This window comes from Nesoenas mayeri, assembly GCF_963082525.1.
Source record: "Nesoenas mayeri genome assembly, chromosome: 2".
NCBI lineage: Eukaryota > Metazoa > Chordata > Aves > Columbiformes > Columbidae > Nesoenas > Nesoenas mayeri.
In genome coordinates, this window is record NC_137543.1 from 13046717 (window position 1) to 13066477 (window position 19761).

Consider the following 19761-nt stretch of genomic DNA (forward strand, 5'->3'; position numbering starts at 1 on the left):
AGAAGAGACAACACTGATGCAAGTTTAAGGCAGCAGAATTGTTCTTGCTTTGAAAGATTTAACTTTGAATTTTCCACCGCTTTCCTATCTGCAGACCTGATGTGGCACCGAGTTCGCCATTTCAAATGGGCTGCACCGGGCGGTGTATTTGAATACACAACCATTATATTGCATGCAAGACTGCTTGTGAAAACTAACGATTTTGCACTCAACCTTTTAAATTGCATTAAATGCTGCAACAGGAGCAAATGTGATGGATTTACCTCATCAAAAACATCATGAATTCTACAAAACCCAGGCTGACCCAGCTGATCAACAGTCCATGTACTGAACACAGCAAACCATCCAACATCATCATGCATTTCATTCTGGGCACAGACTGACCTCTATGCACATCCAAAATGGAAGTTGAAGTGGCTAATAACACAAATCTGGATTTCGGGACATAGCAGCAGAATGACGTCCTCATATGTTTTTCTTTTTTAAAGAATAACTCTTATTGTGCTTATTTAATTTGAGCTTTATCAACAGGTCTGCCAGTTAGAACTCAGCCCCACAGCCTAAGCTGAACGTATTACTAGGGCATACACCCCTTCCTCAGGCAGTTTCAAGGTGGAAAGTAAATCCAAAATCAGTTATCAAGATTTTATCTTCTCAGTTACAAACACCTGGAAATTAGGAATTAGAACATAATGGTGGGGCAGTAATAATTTTATGGTTAGGTAGGGAGTGAAAATTACACTCTTTTGTGGTCTACAGCTTGGTATTTTCATTCTTAGAGTAGTGCCAAGAGCCTGTTAAACTCAGAGATCAGTGCTAATACTCAAATCCAAAATCTTAAAAACCATAAAGATTGGAAACAAATATACTAAGCACTCAAGTTCTAATCCTAGGGAGTCTTGAGATATCAGATCTAAAATTCACCTTGTCAAGCATGTCCTCACACTTCATAAACCTCTCCAGGGAAGTAATTCAAAGTCCAGTGAAGCCAGCGGGAAAATTCTTTCCGCTAGTTTCAGCAGGTTTTGGACAGGATTCCATAAAAACAAAACTCAAGGAGAGCTACAGGAGAGCGTGCAGAATATCATTTTCCAATGGTATAAATCATTAATCTACGATTCCTGAAGTTCCTGAGATACCAGTTTATGTTGAAATCAAAATGTAGGGTAGGGAGGGAATAGGTCCAGGGGTCAAGGGACAGCAAGCAGAATAATATGATTTCAAAACACAATCAAGATTGGGGAAGAACAGCATAAATAGTGTTAGAGCCCATGAACTTTCCTAGCAACAGTAATCACAATGATATTTTAATGGCCGTTGCACGTTCAGGGCAATAAAAACATGTAATTTTGTTGTGTTGCATAAATAGAAGAATTGTTCACTCTCCAACTTTTCTGGTAATTCAAGCACAAATAAGTTAAAATTTTAATACTTGATGAATCACATGAATTAAGAAAAATAGATTTTAATAAGTTGTAGCGTTACATGGTGCGTGCATAGAAGCCGTAAACCTGAGAACACACAGAGTAAGCATTTTCCAACAATATAGTTCTACGATTAAAGCAAAGGTCTTTTCAGAGTTGCAACACATCCTACGTTGTGAAACAGGAGCAATTTGTTTAAGTGACAAATGAAAACAGCTTACCTAATCCCTTTAGAAGATCCTATCAATTAAGAAAAAAAAGTCTTCAAATGAAAAAGCCTACCTTACGAAAAAAAAGATGTGAAGCAAGATTTTCACAATATTTGTATTCAAACACAGTAGGACCTGTGGGAGTCTAAACAAAACTACCAAGGTAATTATGCTGTTGGTTTTTTTTCCTATACAGATATCAATTTAAATAAGTTTTTATATACGAACACTCACCTCAGTTTGAGCCATAACTGGCAGTTCTATATTTTAGGGTAGTTAGTCACATCTTACCATTTAGCATTCAAAGAATCTATATTTTTAAAAATAAGACTTACATTGTTTTCTCATCTCTTTAAGTTGATCCTTAAAATATATATATTTCTCATTGTTTTGCAGATCTGAGTCACTGTTGTTGCTCTCCAGTGCAGTAAATTTTTCTTTTACTAAATATTTTAGATCTGGTATATTTTCTGGTTTTTCTCGTTTTATCTGTAAGAAACAAGAAATAGAACATTATTTATTATGACGTGTATTTTAATACAAAGCAAAAGACGTAAAGTAAAAATCCATAAGCATAATCTCAGTTTCTTTTGATTCTAGTTAGGTTTCCTGCTCTGAAACCATAACCTCCAGGTTATTATTTACTTCAGCAAAAGTAACGATAAAATGTAGTGTTTCAGTGTCATTTAACTCAGTTACTGTATTACAGGGTGTTTCTCACACTAGCAATATGGAAAAGCGAACCTCTGCAGTCAAATTTATATCTGCGAGTGGTAAAGATCAACATGTTAACAACAACCAGCATAACACTGAACGCGGATAAAATCCAAGAACACAACTCTGTCTGAAAAGTGAGAAAATGCATGAAAAACAGAAATGGTCTTTTAAAGAGTTTTCTAAAAACTTCCACTCTCTCACTATTTTTGAATCAGCTTTACAGAAGCTTATAATCTACACGCATGGTTAGTGTGATAGCACCAGCAAAAGCAGTGCAGATAGCTCACATAACTTGTGCTATGTGAACAAGAAGCATTTTGCCATACAGGCAAAAACACAGTCTATTGAAAAGCCCCTACTTACAGTAATCACATCTGGAATGATCTGAAGAATAAACCACTTGAACTAAAAGGGAAGTCATCACGCAGGCAATATTAAGGTACTCTGAGAATGCAAAAAGCATTTTGGGAACGCCCAAAAAATAATGATTAGAGTTTTCTCTTCTGTTTCTCAAGACAACATTAAATTCTAGGGAACTCTACCTTTGACAAGGTTTTCATAAGAACTAGCTGAAGGTGGTGGGGTCTGTGCTGTGCATTGATGATCAGCAACAGCACAAACCCTGATCGTGGACATCGCACATTAAATTCTGCCGCTCACCAGACCACCGTCCTATTCATTGTGAAAGACGGGAAATGAGCCAACTGGGAAAGAAATGTTCCACCTCATTAAATCTTTTACAGGTTCCAGCATTTACAGAGACCTTGGAAATCCTACAGAATATATTTTAATTCAGGAGCCAAAGAAATAATAAATGTTCATGCAAAAATGGACTTTGCAGATATATAAAATGCTACATAGCCAGGAAAACTTTCCTTTTGATCAAAGCAAAGCAATCTATAGAATGATCATTTCTTCCAAGAGTAAAGCCAGTTTGGCACATTTATTTTAAGCTGATACAAGTTGTGGCAAGAAGAAAAATGAGAAAAAAGATGCACTGCCAGGGGATAGCATGTAGTTTTCTAAGGCACCTGGAGATAAAAGATCACCTACCACAACATCCAACTGCAAAGGGGAAAGACTCAGGAATATCTTGGTACCAAAGGAGCACAGGAACTATGAAAGACCAAGAGCAAGTCAGCGCAGATGCTCAGATTGCTACAGAAAGTCAAGGAGTGCGTACAGTCCTCATCCCACAAAACCTGATAAAAGGAGCAAAGGAAACCAAAGCATCCTGAGCCCAGGACAATGGGGACAAGGAGACACCCTCAAATGATTTGCCTGTGTCAGTATCACAAGAAACTGCTGCAAAAGACGGTCTATCACAACCAAACCCAACGCTGTTCAATACTCAGCTGGAGAAGCAACTTGCCCATCAGATGTATGCAGGTAAAAGAAAGCAGCTGCTAAATCAAAACACTTTTAAAAACTAACACATGATAAAATAATGATCTGATTTAGATAATATGTCATGCAAACATCCTCCTTTCTGCAACAACTCCACCAGGCTGTTTTTAACAACATTCTCTTTAACATAGAACTAATGTATAAACACAGGACCACACTCACAAGAATAGCCCAAATAACAACCCATCACGAAGGCTTGCCCTCAGCACAAATGAGAGCACTATGGTCAGATACCATAAGGAAGATCCATACAGTACATACTAAAAAAACTCCCAAGTGCTTCTAAGTTGCTGATACTCACACAAAGACTAAAAGAAATGATGTGGATGTTCATTACAGACATCCATCTGTAGCAAAGTCAATGTCAATAATCTTTTCCTCTCTAGGAGTATGTTACACGTTGATACAGTTACATCAGGCTCTTTATATCTTTTTCTTGAGTCACGGAAGATGTGAGTGCAGAAATTCACCAACATTGCATCTTCAATCACACCCTCAGAGTAAGAGGTGAAGAGAAGGGCACGGGCAATGTTCGCTCAAATGGTGTTTTGCTGAACTTCAGCTTCCAGAATTAAAGGACTTTACACATGGGATGAGAAAAAGAGCAGGAACTGTATCTTATACTGTTAATTTAGCAAAAAGGACAGATGTTTGAGAAACTGCATTATGTGCACACACATAAGATTTGCCCCTGCCGCTGCGGAGCTACAAAAATGTGCATGTAGACATCTGTACTAACATCAAGAGGACAATTATACAAACCCTCCCTTGGCTACAGAACTATAATCCCACAGCTTGCTGCCATATATCTAACAAAGAGCGAGCTAGCATGCTGTTTCCTAAAGGTAACAGGAACAATTCCACCAGCTACCATGAAAAAAAAGTCTTTCACACCAGCTATTTTCCCAATAGCAATACATTACTTTGTGAGGATAGTCCAGCAATGCAGCATATATGACACAGGCTCAGACAAACAGCTAATGTAGAAACCTGGAGAGTCAGATGAGAGAGATGCTCAAGGAATGCTCTTTCCTGTAGTTTAACTTCTTTCAGATTTACAATTTAAATTCAGTTTCTGTTCACCTCCAGATGATTGCTTTCATTAAAATGATTAGTAGAGACACCATCCCTGACCACACTCAAAACCGTACCATCGCCTATGTTATTACTGAAATGCCAGGTAGACCTTCTGGAAGGTCAACACATCACAGGTGAATAATAAGGCATGTCCACCCACTATAATAACAAGAAATATGTTTGCTGTGCACAAGAGATTTCTCTTTGGTGTTGCATGCACTATTCCATGAAGAGGGTTGAGGATGGTCTAACCCAACAACATAAATCAAAATAAATTTAAGAAAATGTGACATCAGTCCTACTTGCTCACGGTGGGACAGAATTGCAACATCTTATACCCTGGATCAGCACAACACCCTTACAAGTACATTACACTTTTCTTCAGTTCTCACCACCCACTCTTACTCTACAGATTTGGGATGGATGTAATGATGATGAGATCAGCATAACAGAATGTATGAGGGCAATACAAACATATGATATGCCTAAGGGACAGGGCAAAATTATCAGTATTCAGGGCAACAAGTTGAGGTCATGCTACTTTTTGGTCTCAGTAGTAGTCAGACAGAAGCTTACTGGCAAACCTGAAGTCACTGGTATGTTCAATATGTCAGTAAAAGTTACTTCACATGGGAACCATGAAAGACACGTTAGGCAAACAAGTGTTCGTTTAGTAGCACTGTCAGCCAAACCCAGCATGCTAAGTAACACCTTGCAGTCATTAGTCAATCCATTGAGAGTTACATTGATTTTGAAATGGGGTGGAGGCACACACACCCTGCAAAGCATCCTGGAAATGACATACAACTATGAACTGGGAGTGTTCAGGACATATGGTGAAAAGAAGTATCAGTCACAACAGCTTGTTTACAGCAATAGAAAAAGCAAAAGCATCTGCTGAGACGGTTCCATAGCAGTGAAGAAGCACATGAGAGTTTACATGGGAGCTCAGCAACAAAAGGGAGAACAGACATGTTAGATGATAATCACTGATACTCCACACATGATGTACCAGCAGTGCTGATAGGAAGACACATTTAGAAACACTGAAAAGAACCCATTGTTTAGAAAAAACGTAGCTGTGGTTTACCTATCTAAAGATACATTTGCTCATGACAACACAGCACACCACCTGGTCACGGCTGAGAGGTTACTGCCTTTGATGGGCAATGCTTACGAAATGAGCCAGCTCATGGTGACTTCTGCCAATAATTATCTGTAAGGACGAGCCTTCCTTTTGTAGATTCTTTCACTGATAGCATGTATATTTCATGTATAAACTGTTAGACTCTGCCTCCAAAAATCAGGCTTTTTGAAAGGCCAGCTTGCACAGCCTAAGGTAACTGTAAACTCAGGATATTCTAAGGGGCAGTCTGGGAAATTTTTATTTCATCAATTACCATAACCACCAAATGGGAAATAATTTATTCTGTCCCAGATCAATCCCAGAACCAGTGAGGTCAAAGGTACCATAGACTAAAATTGGACCAGCTTGTATTAATCTACGTAGAGCAAGGGATCGGTGTCTAAAAAGCCCCTAATCGGAATAACTCTGCATACAGCATTGCAGCATTTAGTAATTTGACCTTCCCAGTATTATGCCCCAGAACACTTTACACACATTAAAGAATTTCGCCTCAAATGCCCATTGTGACATATCTACCATCAACCGTGTTTTACAAATGGGGAGACTGTGGCATGAAGAGATGAATAACTTGGCCTAAGGTTGCACAAGGAGGCTGTGGCAGAGCCAAGAATAAATAAACCCTGGTTCTGTGCTTTGAGCACAAAGCCATCCTTTTACCTTCTCCTTCAGCTGAGGGAAAGTTCAAATTAACATGTGCATTTGGTTCACTCTCTACAAAGAGGCCTGAAAAAGCTTGTGGCTGCTTGGCAGCAAACTTTGTGATAAAAGAGCGGCATTCTGCATACCACAAAAATGCTCCACTGGACTTTGCATTGCAGTGCTGCAGCATGTGACACTCCATGGTTATTTTTTAGCCTTTTCTTTCTTCCCTCTCTAGCACAGAAGTCCATTAGTTGCATGTTTTTAATCCTGTCAGTGTTCCTAGATACCCCTTCTCAGGGTAATTGTTTATGTCCCCTGGTTTTGGGGCATTTGCCAGAGCCATCCATTTTATTTCTCAGAAATTTCTTGCTGCACATGAACCAGGTTGAGGTTTCCTCAAACCACTGATATAATCTGCAAAAGAACTCTCTTTTCAAAGAATTCAGAATTCCCACCTTAATCTTTCAAGCCACACATGATTTGTTCCCCGTAATTTAATCCCTACAAAAATGGACTTTTAAAGTTTAATTTATGGATATTATTGACACTTGCTATTTGTGAGGCAAAGAGATTTTCCTGCTTGCTAATGACCCTTTTAATAACCAAGTCAGCTGACATGGCAGAATTTCTTCATTTTCCAGATTCTTTGTTGTTTCATTTATGAAAGGGAGGGTGATTAGTCACTCAGTGCTGAGGAGCTCAGAGGTGTGCACTTACCTAGATATTTATATCCTTTTGGGACAACCCAAAAAAGGATACGCTGACGTCTCCAGCTAACTCTAAACTCATAGTAATTTAGACTGTATTTACACTACAGCCATGCGCCTGTGCACATGCTTACAGAACAAGGATAGCAGCTGCATCTTAAAAACTCAGTATCTTAGAGCCCCTGTCAGGACAGAACTTTTTCTCTCTGTGAATCTGATATTGTAAAGGATCTCAGTCAAGATTTTTCAGACAACTTCAAGTACTTCAGGGGCTGAGGTGACTAGCCTAACACATCCCACAAAGACATAGTTTGCAGAACCTGGGTATGTCATACCTTCTGAACCGACATCACTTTAAAATGTCTAAAAGAGACATGGACATATCTAAGACTACTTATTTCAGAGAACAAATGCCAAGAATTGGCTGGCTACAGCAATAAGTATAGACACTGTCAAAACAGCTTTTCTGAGCATCTCCATCAGATAAAAATAATTATTCTTCCTCTATTTACATCTGCTATGCAACAAAATCAACCAAAAATGCACGTCACATTTCTTTCTTGTTTAACAATTCCTATGTCCTATTATTTCACCCTTCCCTCAATAAATAATTTATTATTACAGATATGCAGGCTTTCAACACACACTTTTTTTTCACCTCAGGGTAAGTCAAAGTTTGCAGTGATTATTTATTAGAACCAATTTTTTTCACTGAGAGGGAAAATAACATGGGAGCTAAGTAAATTTATGGGTTGAGTCACCCATACACTTTGTGAATCATGTGAGAACCAACTCTAAGTGAGTCACCACTGTAACTGAATCAGGCTGCAAAATTTCAGCTCAACCTAAACAGTCATTTATTATTCTTCAATGGCTGGATTCAAACCCTTAGCGAATATCAGATCATTTGCTGATGCACAAATAAAAGCCAGCTCTTGGAAACGTCTGCAAGGGCAGTCAGAAAGGATATGATCATTCAGCAGGAGGAGCCGCACTAGTTTGAACACAGCTCTGCTGCACTCAGGATTGCCTGAGGGCCCACATCTGATTCAGGAGATTCAAACACCTCAATACATCATGGCTGCAGGGCTGGGGCTCGGGTTGAGCAACACCTTCGCAGACAATTGTGAAACGCCAGGAGAGGCATATTTGTGAAGGCTGACCCGTACTTATGACACATACTGCCTATTAAGCCGGGCCAGCACAACAGAAAATGACTGTCAGCACGTTTCAAATATCTCAAAGCTCTGCCAGGGTAACAGTCTGAAGGCAAAGCACAGTTGCCATGGTTCAAAAGCAGCATGTCAATATGGTGGGTGTAGCTAAGGTGTCCCCCATAATTAAACTGTTGGTAACTTCCGCAGTTTCTTTTCTCTACTATGAACTCAGCTGGAAATGTTTGACCTTTGAAAGAAAGCAAGCACAGAGGGGGACCCCCTGCTCCTGTGGGTACCGGGGTATATCCCAACTAACTGCTCACAGGTCATGGCACATTCGAGTCATTTTGGCAAGGCTAGAAATGGACCTGGGCCCATCCTGTTTGCTTTCTTTCTCCTGTTTAGAAAGGAACCATATATACAGAATGGGATTAAAGTAAATGGGCACCAGGTGAAGAAACAAAACTGCCTGAGTGCCAGTGCAAAGTTTACAGCCTGAACTGCATTTATTGGGCTTCCCATCTGTTAGACGTTTCACCTCAGGTAAAATGCTTTACTCTGCACATTTTAACAGAAGAAAAAATTGTCCATTAATTGTCCATTTTTCCCCATTTTTCCACTATGGTAGAGACAAGACTGTGAACATCTTCTTGTTTCTCTTCCAAAACCCCTTGTGTGCTGCTTTGTGAAGTGCAAAGGGGTAAAAAGAAGCAATGAAAAGGCATCTTATTGAAATACCAGTATTGAAACTACTTGCTACCAATAGTGTAAAACTGGCTCATTAAAGACAGCAATAAATGTGAGCATTAAAAGTAAGGTTTTCCCAAGATACCAAAGTGAAGAAAGTTAATGGATACTTAGCACCTTAATCCCTTTCAGCATTTCTGAAAGCCCAGCTGCCTGTGGTTTGCAATGAGCAGATTTTCTTAATGATTTCAACCAAAGAAAAGTCTGTCTTCATCATCATATTTCTCTATAGTTTTTCAATATATGAAGTACGAATGCGACAAAGCAAAAACTTCTGCAGTATTTAGGAGACATTTATGAAAACACCTTAAAATTATGGTTCAAGACAGTGGAGGAGCAAATACATCAATATACTAATCCTTTCTTCTCTATGTAAAGTTCTGCCACAAGCACAATTTATGTGCAAGTTACTTTTAGTACAGTAGAGATACATGGCATCTTCTTCTAGGTAGTTTTGCCTGAGCACAAATTAAGGTCTGCAACAGCAAAAATAACTATTCTTATAAAAATGTTGCTTTAACAGCATGTTAGAGACTGTGAGGCAGATGGTGCATCTGTTCTGGCAAGGCTGATTCGGCAAATGTATCAGGTTGTTGAACCAGTTTACCAAGCTGCTGATTAATTCACATATTTAGAAAATACATTAACATGGATATTAGCACATATTTTCATCTTTAATATCCCACTCGAACTGATGGGAATTTAGACATTGATTTCACTGGGAGCAAAAGAAGGCCCGAAGGTGATTTTTAGATTAACAACCTGTTTACTCTTGTATGGCTCTGCTTGGTTGACTGAGATCACTAAACCCCACATCTTCCATTGTGTGGAAATAAAGGGCTAAATCTTAAAACAAGTACAATTCAGTGTTAGCTTCACCAGCTCCTACAAAACACTGTTGATTTATACCAGCTGTGAAGCTGATCCCTGTTTAAATACAAAGTGTGACTTATCCTTTGGAGAACTGCATACAGCACATTTTGTTAAGATCAGCTGATTTGCCAGAGGGCTGTTTTCCATGTTCCTTGGCTATACCTCCAGCAAAAGTCAAGCAGACTTTTTCAGCTTTTACTCCTCTTAATATTTTTTTCATTTATCTGATTAAATTCTTGTCCCCAAAAAGTACTTGAGCACTGACAGCATTCCTTTTTCATGCTATCCAAAACAGCAACGAAGTGAGTCATGTTGTCATTTTTCATTAAGACTAAATGTAACCTTTAAACTTTTGGGAAACAGCGATAAGATTTCTAAGTGCAAACTCATGCTTTATTTGAATTGACATTCGTTGAAAAACATATATCCTGGCTGACACAGCCTAGACTCACCAAGTTAATATATCTGCATTAATATGTGGATCAAGATGGCAATACTTCCACCAGAGTCAGCTCCACCTTTGACACCAAACAGCGAACTCAGTGATGGGGCAGAGATGCACTAACCAGAAAAAAAATAAAGGGTGCAACTGCATTATGCCCCCAAATTTCCTTTTAAGGAGGGAGGACTTACCTTACATCTGTAGTGAGTGTAAAACACCTCACCTGTATGATAGTCCCAGTCTGTGCCCTGTGGCAGAACTGCCTTTTACTTAGCATTTGACTGTGAATGCCTTCGAGACAAGTGTCCCTTGTGAGCCACATGTCACATTCTTCAGTCATTATTAGTGATGTTTTCTTATCCAGCTTCCTATTGGGACAGCTCTCAATATAGTTAGTAGCTACTAAATCCCAGGTCTTACTTCCATTCTTATCTTTCTTGACTTATCAGCTTGCACCTCTTCCCTCATCTTGACAAACACCATGTGCTTTCCTAGTATAATACATGCACAAGTGGTTCTTTTCTGTTGGGTTGCATAGGACACTCTGGAATGCTAACATACCTTTTTTGTTATACAGGTGTCACAGGATATCTCATTTCCATAGTTTTTATAGGCTCCCTGCAGGGAGTATATCATCTGACAGAAGGATATTTTCAACTGCAATTCTTTTCCTCCTCTTTGCTTATAGGTCCCATCTTTGTTATTAACGCAGTTTCAGCAAAGCCTCAGAAACAGAACTGTATCAGAAAATTAGCATTCAAAGGGCCTTTGCTCCTAGTATGCTTAAATTAAGCTGCTTATACATGCCTCTACAGTCACCAATTTTTGCAAAGACAACACATGCTGTGTAACAGCCTGGATTAATTTTGGCTACATCATCACCCTACACATCCTTCCCACCGACCTACCAAAATCCTCAGAGTCTATCTACCACTTTCCTGTTATCCACCAGAGCATCAAGAGGTTGGTTCTTGCCACTAGATAACTGATGATGCCAGTCCCTGTCACTCTACCTGTTTGATATTTGAAATAAATGGATTCCCACTCTCTCTCTCCTGGTCCTGCTGCTGTGGAAAAGCTCCTTGTAAATATTTTGGAATAAGTCTTTATATCCTTCTTCAAAATCTTTGTTTAAAAACGTCTTCGTTGTGATGCCCACAAACCCTTTCACAATGGACCGTTTCTGTGCTATGACAGCTGTGTGTCCTGCACGACTGAGCCCAAATTTCTGATGCTGCAGCATCCCTTTTTATACAGAATCTCGCAAAACTGGGTCCTGAGAAATTCTATGAAACCTGAACAGCTTTCTTATTACAGGTCATTAAATAGACTTCCACATCTTAGCTCAAAAGCAACTTGCTTCCTACTTTCCACATTAAAGGAAACCTGAAAAACTGTGAACAATATAATAAGCTGTAATTATACACAATATTAGCAACAGTAATATCTAACTGTAAGGTGGATACCAGATGCAATCTGATAGCTGACTGTAGACTAGAAAGCGTATAAGAAGAGTTTTTAAAAATTCAGAGACATTTGTTTTGCATCTCTCTTGCAATTTTCATGCCCTTTTCAAATCTAAATGTAAATTATCAATCTGGCTTTAAAACTATGACTAAAAATGAAATAATATTCCAGCTCTCCAGCCAGCATAGATTGCTCCAATATACATAAGCCCTTGATTTTTACATGTTGTTGGAACTAAAATCCAACTTCATTTTAATACGGTGCTTAAATAGTTCATAGCCAAAATAACAATTTCTGTAAATGAGACTGGTATATGGCAGCAGTATTAACTTGCTCGTGTCTGCAAAAAATAACAGTAGGATGAGAAGAAACAGGACAAAAAGAAGAATCCACAACTGCAGTTGTAAGGCTGAAGAATTCATCTACACAGCAACAGGAAAACAATGAGCATGAAACAGCAGAATTTCTAAGTGCGGGTACTCCTCACATCGACTGTTGAAGCACTGTTTGTAAAAGCAATATAAATTAAAAAGCTTAGCCTCAAATTTAAATCTACTTTTCTTAATATTGCCTCAGCTGACAAGAAGACATTACGCCATAGGAATCTTGTTTGTCTCAACAAGAACTCACACTGGAAGTCAGACCATTGCGAGTTTGGCCATAATACTGACAAAACTCAGTATGTAAAATTCTGACTTTAATAAACATTCCCATTGCACTGGCTGACAATCCCAGAAATCTGATGTTGTTCACAACTAGAAACTGTCACTTACTGTAAGATTTAAAAGTAAAAAATAAGTTGTCGTCTTCTAAACTTATCATTTTATGTAAGCATTTCCTTTCCGTTGTTTTCCAACTCAGTAGATACATTTTTTCTTGTTCCTCAGTTTCTGCAACACTATCAAATTTATCTCCCCAAATTCTTTCAGGCTGTGAGCGTAAACCCTATGCCAGCCAGCTCTCCTGGTCGCACCTCCCCTGCCATCAAACTTCTCCCTACATCTTCCCGAATTTACACTCCTAGCTCTTATATTTAGTATTGGTTTTGAACTCTATCTCATATTATTTTGCTCTCCTATTTTACCTTCTTTTGAAGCTCGTCACTGTTCATCACAATTTTTCACTACTGCACTTTCCTTTTTGTAACTCTCCTTTCCCTCATTTTCCTGACTCGTTCACTGTATATCTCATGCTAAGCTGATTCCTCTCTTATTACTAGCCCTAATTACGGGATGCCTCCAATATTCCCTTTATATATTACATTCTCACCAAACACCAGCTCCTGAGTCACTGGCACAGGAGGGATTCCCTCCCCTCCCCACGCGGCCCAGCCCGCAGGCTGTGCTCACCTCTTCTCAGGGTGTTGTCGTGGGTGCCTTCCCAGTGTACCCACTCATACCTGGGGATATTTTGCCCTGAGAGGGCTGAAGCTGAGCACTCTCCTCAGCTGTCAGTCGCCTCCTCAAGTCATCTCATTACAAAGTGAAAATACACCACCCAAAGTGGAACGCTATAGCTCACCATAAGTAACTAAACCTTATGATTGCATTTCACGCTTGAACAGGGATCTTCTCTACGAGTACATGTCGTAGCAAAATACTTAATTTTAACTTGACACTACTCTGTAGTTATTCACATTCAGAGGAAAATTCAACTACTTCTAAACCAATCACGTGCTATTTTGGCCAGTTCCTGTAGATTAAATATTATTAATCTCTGTCATAATTCCTCCTCTTTGTTTTTGTCTTCTGCCATGCAATATACAGTCACATGATAATATTTCTTGCTTCATGCACTCCTTCACCAACCTCACCAGCACATTCTCTTGTCCAAGGGACTTTAGTTTGGACAGCAGACACAGCTCATCACTACAAAATAAAGGGCAGGTGATATCTGCCCTTGTTTCTCAACTTTATGACAGACTCCTGTGATGAGCAATGAGGAATCTCATCATGTTATATAAAATACTACAGGCAAAAGAACCCAAGAACAGGACAAACAACTCCCTGAGGAAGTTATGGATTACAATCAGTAAACAGATGGATCATCAACTGGTCAACCATTTCATTGTTCGCATGACAGAGCGAATGAGACATGCCTCATGCCTCCTGCAACGCTGGTCAACCAAATTAAAAAAAAAATAGAAAAAGAACACCCAACTCACTGGTAGAATTAAAAAACTCTTTTGCAGAGTCACTAACTCAAAATGGAATAATTAAAACTCCCACTTCAGAAGCTACTGCTTTGAAGTGGAGCTGCAGATCTCTGTTTGCATATTAGGAATGCCGGTGTCGATTTCCACGCTCCACCTGGGCAAAAGATCGCAGATGAGGATGACGAGGCTCTGAATTAGGACAAATCAAATGGATGCGGACTCATGAAATCCTGTGGAGATAATTATGAGTCTCCCAAGATGATGTAATTAGTATACTAGCATGGTTTCCTCATTTAGTAGTAAATACATTTTAACAATAGGTAACATCTTTATGTCTGCTATTTCATATGTCAGCCCTGCTAAAAGTCCTTCGCGCCCTTCTGTTTGGTCTCTCAGCACCACAGTAAGTCCCTCCTTTGTAGCAGATGACTAGATGCACAAAAGGACTAAGTTGTAGGAAAGATGCAAATCGTAGCACTTAAGCTTTAGACATTCTGCTACCTAATGCATTCCCCTCCCTAAATTAGATAGTCAGACTTTTTATAAAATTCATGGAGAAAGACAGTGTCAAAAAACAGGAATCACAAAGGCCAGCTACCTAAGCAAAGACTGTCTAAGCGGCAGGGAGTCCTACTGCTCCGATGGCGACGGGAGCCTCCACCACAAACCCTTGCCTTGAGTCAGTTGCTTAAGCCAGGCAAATCCTTCCTCATAAACGATGATGAGAGAAATCCACATATTATCAGATTTAATATCTCAGTGGTTAAAACAGTCATCAGTAAGGTGAGTGACCCGTTTTCAAATCTCTGCTCATCCCATATTAGTTGTCCTAGCCCACAGGCTATTGGGTATTCAGGGGTAAGGCATCTCGATCTCTCCTGTTTGAAGTTGTTCCACTTTGTATAACTAATTAAAAGATAATTGAAGCGAGTACTTGAACCTGACTCTCCCACATCCCAGGTTATTGCCTAACCATTCAGCTGTGGACTCAGTCTCTCATTTTGTTTCTACAAGGTTCTTAAATTATGTAGGCACTTTTGAAAATCCTGTTCTCTGTATTTTACATACAAATATTCACAGAGCAGAAAGTCACATTCATTTCAGAATTACCACTACAAATATCTCCCATTCTTCTCATATTTCGTACCAGCTCTTGTGCTCAAAGGTGTAAGCTAGGCAGTTGGTCGGTTCATTTGTTTGTTTGCTGGGGGGGGATGTTCTTTAGCAAACCCTTTGTCACAGCACAACCTATTTAAGTGCAAACCCAACTTTTTCTGTGGTTCTTAGTTTTGATTCTTTACTTGGAGAAGGCAACGAAAAGCCTCTAACAGTATTCAAAGACAGCAGAATAAAGGGATATTTGACTTTCACAATGACTGATGATCAGTCTTTAGATTCTAAAAATATACTATTGGCTTCAAAAAACACATGATACGATGAACAGCTCTCTGCCCTAAAGAACCTGCAAAGTAAATGATGGACCTGGCACACAAGCAAAGACATAATATAAACCACACATCGGGAGAAACACAGATTACAAATCCAGGGTAATGAAGCACATGTGAAAGCTTGTAAGGTATTTCAAAATAAGGACAGCCTGGTATAACAGGCATTTGGTTCAAGGACTATAAGGGCATCATGAGCTGATAAGAGAAAGATAGCAGAATATGGAAGAAGTAGTTCAAGAAGCTGTCCACATGGCAAAGTAATTCAAGGAAGGCTGTTCAATTGGTCTACACAAGCAATAAATGTTTACATTCATTTTACAGTTATCCCACTGTAAAACTTGCAGATCCTTCTATTTCATTTCACTTTACATGTCCTACTTGAGATAAACAAAGCCATAGTTTAAAAATGTGAAGTAACTACAGCCTGAGAAGAGATGAGGGAAAATTTTACAAATGGTGAGTGAACAGTGGCTTAGGAAAAATAAAGAGTCAAGCAATAGTATTGTGAAATGTTAAATGCAACAACATTACACAGCAAGCAGGGGAAGATCTGATTCAGAAAAACAAAATTTTGGCTGTGCAAAACCACACTGGGTATTTATAGTTTCCAGAAATGGTTTTGTGCTACAGCATTCTGTTAGTTTTCAGCTTACAGGAGTTCTTTCCCATAGCAGAGGCTTGTGGTGACATAATACAGGCACTAACCAATCCCCAGAACAAAAGGTTAAAGTCTTTTACAATATTTAATTTCTGTAGAGATTTAAACATTTAAATATGTCATTACAAAACAAAATGACTCAGTATAGATGTAATTCAGATGTACCAAAATGCATTAGTCATTCAATAAAACAGGCACTGAGGATTTACTAAAAATACTTTACAGAAAAAAATAACAACATGTATTTACTTTCCTGAGTGGTTGTTGTGGAAAAAAACCCGTAAAACTAAAACCTGCATAAATCACCTTAATTTGCCAGGGAATTAACAACTACCCGGCAGCATGAGGAGCTCCCAGTCAGGTGGGAGTCTCACTAGAGGCAGAGTTCACCTGCATCAGCTTCCCACTCATCTAGAGATGCGATGGTGTTCCTCAGGGAACACCAGCAACAAGGAGTCCTGCCATCAGGACACAAACCAGAAGAAAAGCAGTTAATATGGCAGTTGGACTGCAGGGTGCGTAAAGAAATCCCAGAGATGCTACTGACGGAGTCTGCTCCCAAAAGGTGATAACACAGGACAGGCCACTGGTTCAGCTTTTCTGGTCCTTTGGCAACCTCAGCCTTCATGGAAGTGCTGAAGGTTCATTCTGCCATCCAGGGCTTGGACTCTTCAGATACGTGGTGCTCCTCCCTGGGGCAGGGAGCCGGGGAGGTGCTTTCTGATCGAGTCGCTGCTGTGCTCAGTGAGGAGCTGCCAAGAGAGGTCTGCGGGCTTCACTGCATCAAGGGTGCTGCACCGGAGACCAGCAGGATGTTTGAGGAAATTTCTCCAAGATGTAAGATTAAGCCCCATTGGGGTAAGGAGAAAGGTATGGCTGAAGGACCAGGAAGAGGATACAAAATTGCAGAGGGTGAAAGCTGGAAGCCTGTAACTTCAGGTAACAGGAATAAAGCTCTGTTTCCTCCTCCACCTGTGCCTTACTAGCAGCCTAGGAACAATAGGGGCTGTGTTGGGAGGATTCTGAGTGGCTATATCAAGTCCTTGGAGTAGTCCCAGCACTAAAGAAAGCACTGGTGTTAGTGGCTGGTGATGCTCCCCTGTGTGAAACAGAAGATCCACCCCTATTATCCAGGTGGATCTGCTGCTTGCCCAGAACAGAGATCACTGAAGTGGCAGAGAAATTGTCAATACTCATCCAGCCTTCCAAATTCTACCTCCTGCTGCTAACCCATGTGGGACAGCAGTAGAGAGCCACGGGTAACCTTGAGCAGCCGGAGCAGAACACAGAGCTCAGAGCAAACATGAGAAAGCAGAAATCCCAGGAGTGCTCTTTTCAACCCTGCTAGTCAATAGAGGCCAGCAGATGTGACCAGCAGACTGGCGCCTGGTTGTACAGCTGCTGTCACCAGCAGGACTCTGGTTTGGTGACAATGCCTCACTCAATGAAGGGCTGCTAGAAAGACTTGGAAGCCACTTGACAAAGAGAACAAATCTCTGTGAAGCCTTACTAATCTAGTGAGGATGGCTTTAAATGAAATTCACTGAGGAATGGGTACTGAGGCACAGAGGTAAGGGAAGGGGGAGAAAAAGTATGTGTGAGGAAAGTCCAGAAGGGGAAGTTAGACATTACTATTTGGAGGGAGGGCAGGCAGAGTTTTACCTCAGGTGTCCGGATAATAATGCACAGAGCTTGGCCAACAAAGGACGGGAACTGGAAGTCCACACACACAGAGTTCTGATGTGACCAGGATCACGAAGATTAAATGGGATGGCACCCATGATTTGGGACAGTGTCATGGAGGCCATTCAAGGAGAACAAGTGAATAAGGGCAGTGGCACTTTCTCACAAAGCACCTCCTGCTCTATGCAGAGGCCCAGGGTGAAACCAGACACATATCTGACGGGAATCGCCTGGTCAAAAGCAAAAGCAACACTGGCCACACAGCAGTGGGGCCTATTACACACCACCTGCCCAAGGGGATGAAGTGGGTAACACTGTCTACAAGCAACCACCAAAAGCAACCCAATTCCTGGCCTTGGTCCTCATCAGGGATTTCAACTCTGTGGGTGCCATGGCATTATGCAAACAATCCAAGATATTTCTAGCCTGCTTTGGTGATAACTTTTTAATGCAAATGCTAGACAGACAAAACAAAGGTAATACTCTGCGTGACCTCTGTGCACAAACAGGGAAGAACAAGCAGCAAATGTGGCCACAGATAGTACAGCTTGGGAGCAGTGACCACAAGCTGATTGCATTCAGGATCCAGAACACGGGGAAGGAAAGCAGAAGAATTAGGACTCGGGACTTTATGCAAGTGGACTTTGGGTTATTCAGGAAATAGCTCAGCAGAATCTCCCAGAAGTTGAATCAGAAGGTGCCTAGGATAGCTGGTCATTTTTTATAGAAAACTTATTGAGAGCTCACAAATAAATGTGTTGCACAAGAAGAGCAGAAATTTCAGTAGAAAACCCACTTGACTAAGAAAGGAGCTGGTTAGTGAACTGTAATGCAAAAAGACAGCATAAAAGAAACAAGAACAGGCAACAAAAAAGGAGTATAAAAGCACTACTTTGGCACTTACAAACAAAACTGGGAAAACCAAAACACATTTAGAACTAAAACAAGTGAGAGATACATAGAGACACAAGAGGGAATTGTGTAAGTTCAGAGGAAATGTAGGGATATTACTGAATAGCGAAGGCTGAAGTACTCATTACATTTTTGCCTCAGTCTTCACAGGCCAAGATTACTCCTAGATTTCCAGATGTAGCAGGACGGTTTGGGAAGGAACAGGTTAGGGACAACAACTTAAGAATGTCAAAGCAGCTGGATGTATTGAAACCTGTGAAGACAGACAGGATTAATCTGAAAATGCTGACAGAGCTGGCTGATGTGACTCCAAGAGTCCTGCCTGTCATCCCAAAAAAAAGCAGGATCATTGGGGCAGGTCCCTGAAAACTGAAGAAAGGCTAGTGCTGTGCCTGCCTTTAATGAAGGAAGAAGAACTTGGGCAACTCCAGGCCGGTTAGCCTCATCTCAGCCCCTGGAAACATTACATCCCACATCCTTTTGGAATCCACCTCCAAACATGCAGGGAACAAAGCGGTAATCAGCAACAACCAACATGGACTTACAAAGGGGAGTTCATGCTTGATCACACTGATTGCCTCATGTGATGAAATGACCTGAAATGCAGATGTGGGGAGAGAGGTGGATGTAATCAAATGGTCTGGTAGGTAGACTGAAAATTGCCAGCAGCACTGGGCTCAAAGGGTGACACTCACAGTAAACATTAGTTTGATATCCAATTGGTAGCCAGTACCAAGCAGAGTATTATAGTGATGGAAAGGAAGGTTGAAAATGTTCGATATCCTCACCAACAACCTGGATTATCAAACACAATGCCTTCACGGCAATCTTCTAGACAATGCTAACCTACTGGTATTTGACATATCAAACAGTGGAGCTTTAATCAAGA

The 19761-nt window shown here is 40.3% G+C and overlaps 1 protein-coding gene across 1 annotated transcript in view; it reads right to left on the reverse strand.

Moving 5' to 3' along the window:
- Positions 1 to 19761, reverse strand: part of NSMCE2 (NSE2 (MMS21) homolog, SMC5-SMC6 complex SUMO ligase) — a 132883-nt gene that overhangs the window by 69696 nt on the left and 43426 nt on the right. The window contains exon 4 of the mRNA XM_080339591.1: positions 1969 to 2122. Coding sequence (XP_080195717.1) covers positions 1969 to 2122 — 154 coding nt within the window. The remainder of the gene's footprint in view (positions 1 to 1968; positions 2123 to 19761) is intronic.